The sequence below is a fragment of the Mytilus californianus genome, unplaced genomic scaffold (genome assembly GCF_021869535.1).
Source record: "Mytilus californianus isolate M0D057914Y unplaced genomic scaffold, xbMytCali1.0.p SCAF_3, whole genome shotgun sequence".
Lineage (NCBI taxonomy): Eukaryota > Metazoa > Mollusca > Bivalvia > Mytilida > Mytilidae > Mytilus > Mytilus californianus.
Genome location: NW_026262679.1, coordinates 9,816,159 through 9,833,780, shown reverse-complemented (window position 1 = coordinate 9,833,780; position 17,622 = coordinate 9,816,159). Strand labels below are relative to the sequence as shown.

The 17,622-nt window shown below is 33.6% G+C and overlaps 1 protein-coding gene across 1 annotated transcript; it reads left to right on the top strand.

Annotated features, from left to right (window-relative positions):
• The first annotated feature begins 211 nt into the window (after positions 1 to 211).
• On the top strand, positions 212 to 14,174 carry LOC127733936 (tRNA methyltransferase 10 homolog C-like). Its single transcript, XM_052243418.1, has 4 exons — positions 212 to 334; positions 4,537 to 4,862; positions 10,570 to 11,306; positions 13,793 to 14,174. The coding sequence occupies exons 2-4, from the start codon at positions 4,548 to 4,550 to the stop codon at positions 13,986 to 13,988; spliced, it is 1,248 nt and encodes a 415-aa protein (XP_052099378.1). The 5' UTR covers positions 212 to 334; positions 4,537 to 4,547; the 3' UTR covers positions 13,989 to 14,174.
• The last annotated feature ends 3,448 nt before the right edge of the window (positions 14,175 to 17,622 follow it).

The window sequence follows — 17,622 nt, the reverse complement described above, 5'->3', positions numbered from 1 at the left end:
GTTATTTACCCCTGTATACAGTTTTACGACGACTATATCTTAATGATAAAAATGTATGATTTATATAATCGTTTTTAGGATATGAATTAATACATAGTTTGCTCATTTTATGAGTACCATAAACTTAGTTGAGTTTTTTACCGTGTAAAACGGGTGCTCCGAGACGGAGGAATATATTCAGAAAAGACGAAGGTTACAAACATTATACATTCATTTCACCTCCCGTTCTATTATTTCCCCACAGAAAAAATTCGTAGTTGGCCATGTGGAGAATAATTTAAATATTTGACAAACATACACAGTATTTATTGTACTCTGTCAAATACACAAAAGCGTAAGTATATACAACTGCCATATCTTTGAAATCCTAAGAATGTCAAATGAGTAAAAGACATAGAAAATATCCACTGACACTTGTTTCATTCGATGGTAAAGACCCCCTCCTCCTTTCTTTCAAAACAAGTGCCTGTAGTCCGAAGCGTCGCAGGGAGGTGTCACAGCAAAACATTAAAATAGCCTTTCAAGACCTCATAATTATTTGGACTTCAAGTATATGACTAAAAAGGGTATCAAAAATAGCCGAATTCACCTTCTAAGGTCAAAGTCAACACAAAGAATCCCTTATTTTAAGCCTATTCATTTTAATCCATACCTGCCAACCTCTGAAACCTTCAAAGAGGGAGATCTCCCTCTCAGCTAAGACAGCTGAGGGGGAGATTTTGCGTGAATGACATTTTCAAGTGAAAAAAATGACCTGTTTATTTATTTATATATTTACAAAACACAAAGAAAGAGTAAATATATATACTTTATTTCTTCAATTGTGGTTATATCCTATACAAGGTGTTGGTTATTTTTTTTACTTTTCCAATGTCTTTGACTTTTATGTCCCTTCACCGGCTTCAGTCCAGCATACGGCTTCAGTCCAGCATACCTCAATGGTATGTCTATTTCAAGTGATCATCTTTAATGTAAAGAATGGTGCAATTGAACATTGAATAGAAGTATAGATCTATTAAATGATTTTCAAAATATAATTATATTTTTTGTCCTAAGGTCGAATCCATGACAAATCGCCCCACTGGCAAATCGCCCCACACCTAATCGCCCCACTTTTTCACCAACTCGCCCCACTTTCTAAAAAATCGCCCCACTCTTTTTTACCAACTCGCCCCACTTATGAAAAAGGGTAAAATCCCATTGAAAATAGGTTGGATAACTTGCCCCACTTATGAAAAGGGTTAAAATCCCGCTGAAATAAGGTCTGCCAACTCGCCCCACTCATGACAAATAGATAAACCACGATGAATTCAGTAATGCCAACTCGCCCCACTTATAAATAAAATCAATACCTATAAAAACCTTAGATAAACATGTTTTTGTAGTTCTTTTCTTTTTGTTGAAATAAAGCAGAAAGAAGTGAGTATCAGTATTTCTGCGAATTGAATGCCAACTAGCCCCACTTGTGAAAAATAGAAAAATCCTGATGAATTGAGTCATGCCAACTCGCTCCACTTATGAAAAAGGAAGTAATGCCGTTGAATTTATGTCTGCCAACTCACCCCACTGATAAATAAAAGTATGTACAGAATTACAGACTACCAACTATCCCCACTTATGAATAAAAGAATTATTCATCTAGATTTTACATTTTTTCATTAAGTGGGGCGAGTTGGCAGGAGAAAAATTAACGGGATTTAACCCTTTTCACAAGTGGGGCGATTTTTTAAAAAGTGGGGCGAGTTGGTAAACCAGTTTGGGGCGATTTTTTTAAAAGTGGGGCGAGTTGGTGAAAAAGTGGGGCGATTTGGTGTGGGGCGATTTGCCAGTGGGGCGATTTGTCCTGCTTCCCTAAGGTCTTCAAAATCATTAAATTACCATCCTTTTATGATTCTTTGTTCAATTTGTATTTAATTTACATTCTTTAACCAATTCACATTATTTTAACATGTTTAAGTCGGCGTTTTGCATTTGCGCCGATTTTTTATTTCATTTGCGCTGATTTTTTCTTTCATTTGCACCGATTGTGTACAGGTAGATTACAGATGAATGTTATTTCTTATTTCTTATTTATCATTATAAATCTCTTCTGTTGACAATTATAACATGTATTAAGCTGTTGTCCCCTGCTTACCACGGGGAGGTGAAATAAGGATTTCAAGCAATAGAAGTCAATTTATGCGAATGAAACGATTCAGGACTTATTCGTTCTCTTACAATTTTCAACGGGTGTAGCTGCCCAGAAATAAGGTGAATAACGTGAAGTTAAGCATATATAAATACTTTAATAATACGTAGTCTAAGAATGCATGACATCTGTCATCAGAAGGAGCTTCAGACCTAATGTCAAACATGAAGCAGTCCTCGATTTCATCTGGGGGAAGGAATGATAGCCCAAAAATTGAGATAACTATTTACCAGTGTCACTTGATTTGTCTTTATACTCTGTTTAAAAATGTATACTTAAACCAACAGACTGGATTTTCCTCCACCAGTTTATGTGCCAGATGAAAACGACAACAATCTATTTGCAGGGGACAACAGTTATATACATGTTATAATTGACAATTTATAACATATGTACAACTGGCTAACGGAAGAGGTTTATATTGATAACTAAAAAATAACATTCAACTGTAATTTACCTGTGCTTAATCGGCGCAAATGACAGATCGAAACTTTTTAAAATCGGCGCAAATGTCATACGCCTGTTTAAGTAGGGTAACTTAAAACAGGATTAAACCCGAAATTTCTTTGAAGTGTTTTCAAATATACAAAGCTTGAGGTAAAAGTCGTTAATGATCGTTAATTAGTATTATGTTTGACACCCAAGCTGTCATGTGAAGCCATTTAATTTTCACATGGACTGTGATTTACAGGTAAAAAATACCCTCATCAGTGACACAAAAACGTAATAATGTTAACTGGTCAATTCAAGGTAAAATATCCAAAAGCGGGAGATTCGATACTCCCGTGCGGGAGGGGACTGGCAATCGGGAGATTTCCGGAATTTCGTCACAGGAGGGTTGGCAGGTATGTTTTAATCAGTAATTTCAAACTGGGGCCTTTTATGATAATTCCTTATGGATTCTGTGTCCAGTGTAATTTTCTAAATTGGCTGCTTCAGAATTGCTTTTCAAGCCCTATTACCATGATTACATTTTAAGTTTATTCGGTAATTTTTCCAACTACATCACCTCAAACTGGTTACTTGTACATGTACACCTACAGCACAATTCCGTACAGCTGAAGTAGGTAAGAATTGAATAGAAAAAAATTCAATATCAGCCTTTCAGAATGTGTTTCAATTTTGGAAATACCTATTGATTGAAAATATATTTGTTATGTTTGGTAGTTGGGTTTTTCAAAAGACAGTTGGCATTCCTATGCATGCTATGGGAACCCACTGTTCTCCTTTCTCACCGACTTGTTCCTTTATTAATATGAGGCTGATTTCAAACACTGTAGTAGATAGATAAAAGTGTTAGTTTTTCATCTTTATATTGTCCAGAAGAGGCCACTCGTAAGTGATGAAACATGTAGACACAATAAATAATTTCTTTGTCGTAAACTGGATGTTGTCTTTTTATATTTAGGATTCATCAGGTTTTAAGACAACCTCAGCATACATTGGTGTCCATCCTGTTTACTCTACTAGATTGTAATGCTGGAAGATATTGGTTCACATGACCCATTTATTTTTAACTTCTCAGTGAACCTCTGTATCTGCATCAATCCACCTTTCCCAAACAAGGGTTTATACTATTCGACTACACAGCATGGATAACATCACAGATCAATTGAGATAATTGATCCTTTCTAGAAATTTGTGTTCATCACAAGAATCAAGGAAAAGTACCAGAGACAGAAGAAACCAAAAGAACCACTTGACATACTTATCAAAATAAACTTGAAACACATGCCAGGATATTATACCAAAACTTCAAATTTCCACAGATTTACCACAATTTCCACAATTTCAAACATGTTTAATAACCATACATCTAACAATATTCAAATGCAATTGGAAGTAAAGCCAGTTGAAATTGTAAGGAATGTCCAGTGAGATATTGTCCTTTTTGGAAATGATACTGACAATTTATTATTCACTTTTTACTTTCAATTTCTTTTTACAGTTGTCATACCAATAATTGGGTTGTCACATCCTGTTATCCTTTCTGCAATCCCCTCATTAACCATGTTTAATGTACTTTAGTGTTTGTTTTCTGTCTTACTGTCTTACTTATATTGTCCTGAAGATGTCACTCTAAGTGGTAAAACATTGTAAAACATGTTGAAACAATGAATAATTTCCTTGCTGTAATCAGAATGTTGTTGTCTTTTCATAGTTTGGACTAAAGTACATGTAGATGGATAAAATAAAGACAGAAGACTGTTATAAGATAGCTGAAAAATAATGTATTGTTGAGGATAGAATGTTAAAAACGTTTGTTTTAATCAGACACATTTATAACAGTAATTTTAACTTTGTGCTACAAAGGGAAATGCTTTCAATAGATTTTTATTTTATTTCAGAATAAGTTGAGATGAATTGCATAAGAAGATGTCTGTTCCAGATGGCAAAGTTGTCAAGAGGAAGACTGCAGAATGTTAGAAAACAGACACTGCTCCACAATAAAGGAGGGCATACAATGATGTCAACTTCTTACTTCTATGACAGTGAACATGCTCCTTTAATTGAGAAAGATTATACACTAGACTCATCAGAGAAACCTCTTTTGGAGGGACTATTTACTCCAGAGACTGCAGCTCAATATTTAAGTAACCTTACGGAAGAAGAAAAGAAAAAATTGCAAGCTTATAAACTGGAATATGAAGTTACCAGTAGTATTTCATCACAGGTGATAGTTTGTCTTTGTATATAGTTCAAGAACACATTTATCTTATTCCTTGTAAATATTTTGAGAACACAATTATCACCCTTTGATTAATTTGAGTTGTCTATGAATATAATTCCAAGTTTTGAAAATGTACAATGTAGGTTATCATGTTTTTTCCATATATCCAAGTTCATTTTTAAAGGCAGTGCTTTAATGCCTTTCTAGTTGCCGGGTTAATCCTTCCTTCCGCGATATCCAACTTATCTACGTGGGGGGTCATTAGGCTCCAAGTAGATCCGGAAATGTTGAATTCTCTCCTCTTCTTATTGCGATATAAAATGGTTTTTGTTTCATTTCATTTACATTGGGAAATAGAGAAACGATCATTGTGTTTTGTTAGTTTTAAAAACTTTTGATATATTAGTATTTTGCATTATAAGCAGTCAACCGATTGACAAACTAGAATTATTTGAATTCCGTGTGGAAAGAGCTCGGGTTAATTTCGAGTGTTATCTGCAATCTAGATGTTTATAAATCATTTCAGTCGTTGATATAATAATTAAAGGTCGACTGAACATAAATTATATTATACAATTTAAAGCGAATTTCTGTTTATGCACGTGAACCCGTATAACGTTATTGTAATTTCGCAGTTATATAAAGTAGCAAATTATCGTTCCTGAATAGGTGGCGCCGTGGTAGCGGATCCTGTTCCTCTACTTCCGGTTTCTGCACTGTGCAACTATTTCAGTTATATTTTTAATTAACGATGCCAAGTACTTGTTGTTGTGTACCTGGATGTCATTTAAGAGGAGGACATGCATTTCCAAATGACTTAAAAAGAAGGAAAAGTTGGATCAACGCCATGGCCCATACACAGATTGGACGAGAACACGATGATATCGTGGAGTCCATCTCAATCAGCTGTTGTTTGCAAGGCACGTTTTACTGAAAAAGACTACGTGCAGGAAACTATTCATGGTAAAACTCTATTTTCTTTGTGAAATATATAGTTATATATGTAATCGCCATGCGAATAAACCAAAGTCTGTTTACAACCGCAATTATCGTTTTAGAATAAAAGGGGGTGGGTAATTCAAGACGTCATAATTTTTTGGATTACGATTCAATGTGATCTGTTTGAGATTTTTTGGTGATTGCTACAATTATAATGATTTCTTACAAGAGGTATATCATACTGAGAATTATTTTAGCAGTAATTATGCTAATGTAGTAATGACAGGAATGCATAAGCTATGCCTCATAGACTTTCTTGAAAAATATCAATGACAATGTTAACAGGAACAAAACAATGACATGCTCTCATCTATATTATAGTTATTTAGGTACAAACAATGTACGTTTGTTGCATAAGTCTCTCATTGTTTGTCCTTTGGATTTACATAACATACATTGAATCAGGCAAACATAGTTTTATCCAGATTGCAATGAATAAATCTAGTTAATATTTCGCCAGGTAGTACAAAGTATACATTGCTAATGGAAGTTCATTTAATTATCAAAAAACTAATGTTTTATAACCTTTTTCAGCCTATTTTCCTGGACCAAGCAAGAGACTGAATCGTCCGCAAAAAGAAAAATCAGGGCAGTTTCCTGTGAAAACAAAAGAACTAAACTTGATGAATATTGTAGTAGAAATCTAGAGGAAAGTTTTGATTGTAAAGTTGGTTTTCCTGAAGAAGTCATTCATACTGCAGAAAGGATTTATGACTGTCCACCACCAACTGCCGAGCTAATGTTGAGCTTCACAGATGGAATTACGCAAACACCATCAATGCCTATGTTTTCAGCAGAGAATTTTGAAATGAAGACACGTGACACAGCCATGCATTTTTATACCGGTTTAGAGTTGTATACTAAATTTTTATTTGTTTTGACCACACTTGGTCCAGCAGCACATTGTTTGAGATACATATATTTTCAAATTGATAGGGTGTCAGTTGAAAATCAGTTTTTTTATGACTTTGATGAAATTGAGGCATCATACAACCAACTTTGAACTGCCTAGATTCTAGATTGAATCTAGTGTTAAGAACATTGTGTATACATGGATTGTTTTTATGTCTAAACAGTGGTGTGAGGCTAACACTTGGCCATCTAGTGGTTTAGTCAGGTATTTTTCACCATCCAACTTCAAATTAAAGTTTCCTACGACTTGGATTATTATTGACAGCACAGAATATCCCGTGATAAAACCTAAAGCTCCTAGAGCTCAGGCAACCTTTTCATCAAATAAAAACAGAAACACTGAAAATTCTTGAATGTTCGACACCTGGTGGTTTAGTCAACTATGTCTCTATGTCACATAGAGCAAATTATTGGACTTGGCAAAACATACAAAATTCTAGTAAATCCTATGAATGGAACTGAAACAAAACTTTCATCTGAAATAACATTTAGTTGTTTTATGTTGTGTAATTTTAGAACTTGTATTGTGCCAAAGGATGCATAAATAAAAGTGACGCAATGAATTTTGTTCTGATATATATATATTTACAATTACATGCACATGTAAATTGTAATGCATATAAAAATAAGGAGATGTGGTATGATTTTCAGTGAGTTTATCAAACTAAAGTGCATAAGAAATGGGTTTAAGCAGTTACAGGTGTTACTGTCACCGTACAATCTCCAACAATGAGAAAAACTCGTACCCTGTAAAAAATTTCAGAGATCTTACAACTAAGTTTTGTTGTCTCACCTTGACTTTGGTGAATTTTTTATATCTGTTGATGTAAATATAAAAAAGAAGATGTGGTATGATTGCCAATGAGACAACTCTCCACACATGCACAAGAGACCAAATGACACAGAAATTAACAGCTATAGGTCACAGTACGGCCTTCAACAATGAGCAAAGCCCATACCGCACAGTCAGCTATAAAAGGCCCCGAAATGACAATGTAAAACAATTCAAACAAGAAAACTAACGGCCTATTTTATGTAAAAAAAATGAACAAATATAACAAATATGCAACACATAAACAAACGACAACCACTGAATTACACTTTTACAGGCTCCTGACTTGGGACAGGCACATACATGTACATACAGAATGTGGCAGCCTTAAACATGTTAGCGGGATCCCAACCCTCCCCCTAACCTGGGACAGTGGTGTAACAGTACAATATAAGAAAGAACTATAAAAATCAGTTGAAAGAGGCTAAACTCATCAGATGGATAAATACAAATACAAGTGGACATGGTCGGGTAGTTGTACATCCAAACAACAAAAAGACACTAAGTACAGATCTGAGAGTACTCACAGTTACATATGTACTGACAGCTAGTTCAAAGCCACTAACAACTGATAAAAAAATCTTGCATCTAAGACTAAATTATCAATCCGTAAGCTCCCTTTAGAATTTTATAAATTTTAGATTTTACATTTCTGAGTTATGGGGTTTTATTCATTAAAAAAGGGGGGATTTTCCAGTTTTTGGACAAAAACTCAAAAATACTTTAAGCAGTTCACATGAAACTTTGGTGAATTATTTATAGCTATTCATGTAATCTCCCTATTGATTTTCATAAATTTCAAATATGACATTGAGAAGAAATTGAACTTTATTTGTTTATAGTCTGGCAACAGATTTATTAAGTATTGCGCAACAGCACAGTGTATTGCACAACAGCAAGAAATCTTTAATTGAATATAAATTCAATTCATATAACCGATTTCAAGTTCATTGACTACATTTATTCAGAAACTAAAATTTGTCAAATATTTAATTACAATCCAAATTCAGACCTGTATCAAGCTTGAATATTGTGTCCATTTTTGCCCCAGCTGTTCAGGGTTGGACCTTTGCGGGTGTATCCAGCTGCGCTCAGCGAATCAGTTTATTTCTTAATTAAGAACTCCTTTTTTCATTCATAAATTACTTTATGCTTGGAAATATAATTTTGCTTGGAGTTGAAAGAGTTGACATGTTGCAATGTACATTTACTCTACATAGTTCTATGGTACCAAATCAAAAGTTTATATAATAGAAAGAAGTCAAAGATTTCCCATCATAGTTTAGTTACATACATTTTTTTTGTACCTGAGGTCGTTGAATATAGATCATTATATAAATAAGGAGATGTGTTATGATTGCCAATAACAAAACTAAGGATTTTCTTATCCAAGGAATAGATTACCTTAGCCGTATTTGGCACAACTTTTTGGAATTTTGGGTCCTCAATGCTCTTCAACTTTGTACTTGTTTGGCTTTGTTACTATTTTGATCTGAACGTCACTGATGAGTCTTATGTAGACGAAACACACGTCTGGCGTATTAAATTATAATCCTGGTACCTTTGATAACTAATTTGACTATAAACATAGATAAAAAAGGTATAAACTGGACATAATGCACTAGTTCATAAACAAGTGAGAACAATCGCCTTCATATAGTGCTCAGAATATGACATTCATAAAACTTGTTCAATATCATTAGAGAACTCTAAATCTTAAATACTGAAAGCCACCTCTGATAAGTACACTGTACTATGCAAGATAATGATATAACTGGACTTAAAATACACACAACCTGTAATTAACTGCCTTTACAGCACTTTCGTGCTTTGATTTACTACTGTAAGCTTGGAGTAGAAAGGAGGGAGCTAAGAATGCATGCACAAAAATGGATTGTGAATTATGAGAAGGGTTTCCAAGGCTTCAGTTTATATAGGTTTTCTTGACACTTAGGGTTTTAAGTTTACTCAGATTTCATAATTATCCCTTGTTTTATATACACAGGTTCTAAAGATACCCAGGATTTAATTTAAACAACATGTACCGGTTTCACTATTCTTTTGGGATCAATTTAAATGTTACACAGGGTTTTGGCAATACAGGATTCCATATTTCACAGTGTTCGGTTAATACAGGTTTTCATGTTATCCAGGGTTCGGTTAATACAGGTTTTTTCATGTTATCCAGAGTTCGGTTAATACAGGTTTCCTTGTTACCCAGTGTTTGATTAATACAGGTTTTCGTGTTATCCTGGGTTCAGATAATACAGGTGTGCATGTTTTCCAGGGTTTGGGCAATACAGGTTTCTATGTTACCCAGTGTTTGGTTTATACAGGTTTCCACATTACTTTTGGTTTGTTTATACTCGTTTCCATATTACCCAGGGTTCACTTTAAACAGGTTCTATAAAAATTTGGGTTCGGCTTAGGTTTCAATGGTAGCCAGGGTTCAGTTTAATTACCCAGTGTTTGGTTAATTACAAGTTTCCATGTTTTCTGAGATTTTGTTTTTAAAGTTTCCATGTTTCTAGATTTTTCTTGATCTTAGTGTACATTTATCATGTTTATTCCAATCTTTTTTACAGGCAATATTAGTAAAACATTTTGAAAAAAATCTAAAACCATTTCTAGTATGTCATGTATGTGCTTAAAATCCTTTATTTTTATTTGAATTCTGATGTTCAAATATATTGCCATTGACCTAAAAGGACAATATTTTGCAAATTATCACTAGAAAATCAATAAGCATTCCATGATAACATGTATAACAATGTACAATACATTGAAATAATTTTATACAGCTCAAACAAGACCCATAAGAGGGTCAAGTGCTATAATTTACATTAAGTGCATGCCACCTTTCCTCATTTCCATAGACCGTTTATTTATATGGACACTGGTTAATTTGAATGTTGTTTATGAACCTCAGGTTTAATTACAAGTAATATTTATCTTATGTTATTGTAGGCACCAATAGAAATGAAGGATGAATGGTGGGCACAGTTGTTAATGACAGGACATTCTTCATCAAAACGGAAAAACTTGTTGCGTTTCTTTCAAAAAAAGGAAAGTGCATTGTTATTAAGAGCAAAGAAGAAAGGAGAAAATGAGAAAAAGATGGAACTGCATAATGCAGAAAAAAAAATTCTGATGGGAGATCTATTGTATAATCCAGTGAAGAAAAATACTATTCATATAAAGATTTTAAGACAAACTATGGTTCACCAAACTGATTCTAAACTAGCACAATCTATGTTATTTGGTAGACCATTCGTTGTTGATATGAGCTATGAACCATACATGGGAATTAAAGAGAAAAACAGTTGTGTAGATCAATTACTCAACGGTTATGGTGCCAATAGATCTAGAAATGAACCGAGTGATCTCATATTTACCAACTGGATTCATGATAGCTTCATCTTTAAAAAGCTCAACTATATTCAAAAAGAGCGATCTGCTTATCCAACTTTAATGATGAAATGTACAGAACAGAATTATGTGGACCTATTCCCAAAGGAAAGACTGGTATACTTGTCACCACACTCACCTTTTGAATTAGTACAAGATCACTCAGACAACATCTATATAATGGGAGGATATGTTGACTTAGGTGGTGGCAAGGAAGGACAAAAACCAGTATCGTATGCCAAAGCTAAGCAAGAAAAAATTAGAAGTTGCAGACTTCCATTAGATAAATATTGTGTGTAAGTTTAAGTTACTCATTGAAATAGTATTTCTTTCACATTCAATTTTCTATTTAAATTGTGTGAGTCCTTAATTAATCTGGTACAGGAGTTCGGTTACCAATATAAGTAAGAAAGTAATATTTTCTCCTTTTCTTGAATTCCTCTTAATTACATTTCTCTAAAAGAATTGTCTTTCCATAATGGATGTCTTTACTAATCATTAAAGTCGAATTTCATGGACAAAGAAAAAAATCTCATTTGTCTGCAGGGCTCGACAAAAACGCTCAAAGTAATAAACAAAAAAAAACAAGAAAAGAAGATAAAAATAAATATTAATTTGACATGTTTATTTGCGATCTATAATTTGAAACTGGTTCTTTGTCAGATACTTTATAAAAGATAAAACACATACTTTTCCTGAAATCAGTCTTACCATCTATCAGCAGCATTGTGCTTTGTAGATAAGGTAACAAGACAGTTCATATTTAATAGACAGTTCGGCAAAATAGGGAGACATTTCGGGACCAAGACAAACCAGTACCAACCTTATTCTGTTACTGTATAATAAATAGGATAAATTTTATTTAACAAAAATATTTTTAAAATAATAATTATTTTTATTATAAGAAATTATTAACCATAAAATTCATAAAATCATATATGCTCATATTTAGACAAAACAATACTTGATTGCGTTTGAATAAACATTTTAATATATTAAAAACAAAGCTGATTGTAGTAAGGCATTAATCATAATAATCAATATTTTATCAACATAAACATGATAAAAGACCAAATGAGTGTAGACTAACAGGCCTACCAGACTCAGCCTCATGTGCAGAGTCTGATGAGACTTTGGCATTGATAAAACCTAGAACCTAAGTCCTGTGAAATGACTAGATTCAGTTGTTCTTGACTCATATTTTTGAAAAGGATATCCAGATATATAAATCAAATTCTGTTCTATTGTTTTTATTCATTTTGTTCATTGAATTAACTTAAAATGCAAAAAAGGTTAATATTAAGATTTTTTTTGGACAAGTTACAATTCCATTCGGACAAGTTAGTTTTGGTATGTACTTGTCCTATTGGGCAAGTTGAAAAAAAAGTTATTGTAGAGGCCTGGTCTGTTAGAATTAAAATACTGCCTTATATCAAGCCCCAATGCAGCAATTTATGGATGCCTTGCACTTTTACATGACCTCTGTGTGCAGTAGATTTCTCCATTTAGCTCATGAGTCATGTTGTCTATAAATGACATTTGAATAAGTATTATATACAATTATACATCTGCCCTGACTGTAAAGGTAAAATTAAAGGTTGCATGCATAGAGACCCAAATTAGGTTTAATTATTTTCTTGCAAGACAATTAAAAAAGTAACAGTAAGTATCAAAGATATGCCAATCATGTTAAATCTCAAATTAACATAAAAAACATTAAGGTATGACATAAGACAACCACTGATGACAAGACCCAGAAACATGTGCTTCCCTTCATTGCAATAGGTTACAAGTTTAATTTAAGGCATTTGAAGTTAACATTTGCTACTTTCCTACTTAGCATGAACCATTTAGGAGTAAGAGCAAAAACTTATTTGCTCAAAGTTAAGATAATGATACCAAGCCTTTTAATCATAAAACTTTACTCAGTGCTCATAGTGTAAAATTTGTGCTCTGAACACTTAATATTATATTTTGATTGGTTGATTTCTGAGTCTGAATATGGTAATTGTACTCGAAATGTTTATGACTTTTAGGCCAGGAAAAGTTATGTGGTTTTCTATAGACAGTTTTCTTTTGCTGTTGAATGAATGTGAGAACAATTCATGTAAACATTTAGAGGCTATCTATCACTATATGATCATGATGATATAGTACATGTAGAGGCTATCTATCACTATATGATCATGATGATATAGTACATGTAGAGGTTATCTATCACTATATGATATAGTACATGTAGTGGCTATCTATCACTATATGATATAGTACATGTAGTGGCTATCATTATCACTATATGATATAGTACATGCAGAGGCTATCTATCACTATATGATATAGTACATGTAGAGGCTATCAATCACTATATGATATAGTACATGTAGAGGCCATCTATCACTATATGATATAGTACATGTAGTGGCTATCTATCACTATATGATATAGTGCATGTAGTGGCTATCTATCACTATATGATATAGTACATGTAGTGGCTATCTATCACTATATGATATAGTACATGTAGTGGCTATCTATCACTATATGATATAGGACAATTAGTGGCTATCTATCACTATATGATATAGTACATGTAGTATAAATTAAAAGTTGATTATATTGATAGTCAGAATTAAGTTTGTCAGTCCAACAAACAGTCATGTTTATTTATAAAATGATCTTGTGAGCTGCTGAACAAAACACAGCAAAATCGTAATATGATCAGTATTTTCCATGTGAGTTACTTACATAGTAGAACTTATGCATATATTATATTTATTTGTAGATGGGGGACAGGAATTAAGTCCTTGACCTTGAACCAGGTGATGAATATTATGTTTGAATTTATGGATACAAAAGACTGGAGCAAAGCATTCGAGCATGTGCCACGCAGGAAGTTGCAGAGAGATGTGGATTTACAGGAACATTTATTCAAAAAGCAGAGGAAAATGAATCGTGTCAACAGACAACAATTCTTATGACACAAAATGATAGATATTGTCAAAGTAGATGGATGATGAGACACAGATCAACAGCTGCATTATAAGTGGTTTATTGTAACCATCATTTGAACTCCTTATAAATAGAATTAACATACTTATTTACTGTTTTCAAGTGATTAGTGTTATAAAAATAAAACTAATAAAAACAAAGCTGTATTAATTAAACATGTGTTAGATAATATTATCAGTCTTCCCTTCTAACATTTAAACAGAGATAGGATAAACAATGATATATGTACATCAGACAATCATAATGAACTAGATATCATTGAGATGGGAGTAAAAAATTTGTATCTTTATCATTGGACATGGGGTTGTCAACTGAAACCAAAGTTTTTGAACTTGACCTTTGACCTAGGAAGTTGTACATACATTATGACACACCCTCTGGTGTTGGTTTATATACATGTCAAGTATAAACTTTGAAATCATAACGGTTCTCTAGATATAGAGCGGACACAATTTGTTACGGACGGATGGATGGACGGACGGACGGACAGACTGACGGACAGATTGATCACTATAGGGCGTCTGGGGTAATACTTATATAAATGTTTGTATTTACTTGTACAGTTAAAAAAACTCATAAAAGATATCAGGCTTATAATGTTGTATGCCCAACACACATTTTGTCTACAGAAGACTCATCAGTGACACTACAATCAAAAAAGTTTAAAAGGCAAAATAAAGTACAATGTTGAAGAGCACAGAGGACCAAAAATTCCAAAAGGTTTTTACCAAATTCAGCTAAGGTAATCTATTCCTAGGATAATTTATTTTGGAGGTAGAGTTATATCCCTAAGAAATTCAATTTTTTTTACTCATATATGTCCTTTTCTTGAATTTCTCCTGACTTATGCTACATTGCAATAGTTGAGTTTTTAATTGTCTGTAACTTTGGTAAGCATAATTTGAAGAAGACATGATGATGAGGATCCAATTTTTAATATTGATTTGTAGATTGGGACATTTTTAACTGGGTTTTCTAAAGGAAAAATCTTCAATTGGTGAAGTATGGCGGGCGTGCAGCTGTCAACAGTTTCCATGCAATAATTTATGAACCATTAAATCAATGCTTTTCAAATTTTAATAAGATGTTACTGATGACAAAATGGAGGTCAAGCTCAATATTGACGATTTTCACTTTTATGTTTAGAAGTAATGGGTTCTTGATAGAATGGAAAATGGCATGTTATGTAGTTTCCATGCAATGACTTTGAACTGTTCAACCAATGCCTTTCAAATTCTAATGTTGTAACTGTTGACAAAATGGAGGTCAAGTTTTAGGAGGTACAAGTATGGTCCTTGATATATTAGAAACAGGCACTTTAGAGTCTTTTCCGTACAATTACTTATAAACCATTCAACCCATGCTTTTCAAATAATATGTTGTTTCAGTAGAAAATATTGAGGGTATAAAAACTAGAGGCTCTAAAGGCCTGTGTCGCTCACCTTGGTCTATGTGCATATTAAACAAAGGACACAGATGGATTCATGACAAAATTGTGTTTTGATGATGGTGATGTGTTTGTAGATCTTACTTTACTGAACATTCTTGATGCTTACAATTATCTCTATCTATAATGAACTTGGCCCAGTAGTTTCAGTGGAAATTATTTTGTAAAAATTTACAAAATTTATGAAAATTGTTAAAAATTGATTATAAAGGGCAATAACTCCTTAAGGGGTCAATTGACCATTTTGGTCATGTTGACTTATTTGTAGGTCTTACTTTGCTGTACATTATTGCTGTTTACAGTTTATCTCTATCTATAATAATATTCAAGATAATAACCAAAAGCTGAAAAAATTTCTAAAAAATTACCAATTCAGGGGCAGCAACCCAACAACGGGTTGCCTGAATGGTCTGAAAATTTAAGGGCAGATAGGTCTTGACCTAATGAACAATTTTGTTTTTGAAAGATTTGCTCGAAATGCTTTGGGTATAGATATATGAGCCAAAAACTGCATTTTACCCTATGTACTATATTAGCCATGTCGGCCATTTTGGTTCGCAGGCTGGGTCATCGGACACAATTTTTAAACTACATACCCTAATGATGATTGTTTACAACTCTTGTTAAATTGATCTTAGTAGTTTCAGAGGAGAAGATAACAAAAATTTACGAAAAATTGTTAAAAATTGACTATAAAAGGGCAATAACTCCTCAAGGGGTCAATTGACCATTTTGGTTATGTTGACTTATTTGTAGAACTTACTTTGCTGAACATTATTGCTGTTTACAGTTTATCTCTATCTATAATAATATTCAAGATGATAACCAAATACAGGAAAATTTCCTTAAAATTACTAATTCAGGGGCAGCAACCTAACAACAGGTTGTCTGATTCATCTGAAAATTTCAGGGCAGATAGATCTTGACCTGATAAACCTTTTTACCCCATGTCAGATTTGCTCTCAATGCTTTGGTTTCAGGGATATAAGCCAAAATCTACATTTTACCCCTATGTTCTATTTTTAGCCATGGTTGCCATCTTGGTTGGTTGGCCGGGTCACCGGACACATTTTTTAAACTAGATACCCTAATGATTATTGTGGCCAAGTTTGGTTAAATTTGGCCCAGTAGTTTCAGAGGAGAAGATTTTTGTAAAAGTTTACAGATGACGGACGCGGGACGACGGATGCCAAGTGAAGAGAAAAGCTCACTTGGCCCTTTGGGCCAGGTGAGCTAAAAATAAAATGAATTAGTTGTTTAATCCTTGTCCTTTGTTCTTGGTGGATAGTTGTCCTATTGGCAATCAAACCACATCTCCTTATTAGTGAGTCCCACTGGCAACCATACTATATCTCCTTATTAGTGAGTCCCATTGGCAATCATACCACATCTCCTTATTAGTTCTTCCCATTGGCAATCATACCACATCTCCTTATTAGTTCTTCCCATTGGCAATCATACCACATCTCCTTATTAGTGAGTCTCATTGGCAATCATACCACATCTCCTTATTAGTTCTTCCCATTGGCAATCATACCACATCTCCTTATTAGTTAGTCCCATTGGCAATCATACCACATCTCCTTATTAGTTAGTCCCATTGGCAATCATACCACATCTCCTTATTAGTGAGTCTCATTGGCAATCATACCACATCTCCTTATTAGTTCTTCCCATTGGCAATCATACCACATCTCCTTATTAGTTAGTCCCATTGGCAATCATACCACATCTCCTTATGAGTTAGTCTCATTGGCAATCATACCATATCTCCTTATTAGTTACTGTGGATTCATTAATATTCGTTGGATACCAATTTTCGTGGATTTCGTGGATACAAAAGAACCACGAATTTAAATATTCAACGAATTACAAAATTTCTAAAGGAACGAATGCAGACTTTGCCAAAACCACGAAATTATATATCCACGAATATGCATGTTTTCCTCAAACCACGAAAATTGGTACCCACGAAAATTAATGAATCCACAGTAGTCCCATTGTCAATCATACCACATCTCCTTATTAGTTAGTCCCATTGGCAATCATACCACATCTCCTTATGAGTTAGTCTCATTGGCAATCATACCACATCTCCTTATGAGTTAGTCTCATTGGCAATCATACCACATCTCCTTATTAGTTAGTCCCATTGG

What these genes read in the sequence shown, in the direction of transcription:
- LOC127733936 (XM_052243418.1), top strand. Translation starts at nt 4,548, where the DNA reads ATGAATTGCATAAGAAGATGTCTGTTCCAGATGGCAAAGTTGTCAAGA. An exon ending in CCAGTAGTATTTCATCACAG is followed by an intron (nt 4,863 to 10,569) that starts GTGATAGTTTGT and finishes ATGTTATTGTAG; the next exon opens with GCACCAATAGAAATGAAGGA. An exon ending in CCATTAGATAAATATTGTGT is followed by an intron (nt 11,307 to 13,792) that starts GTAAGTTTAAGT and finishes ATTTATTTGTAG; the next exon opens with ATGGGGGACAGGAATTAAGT.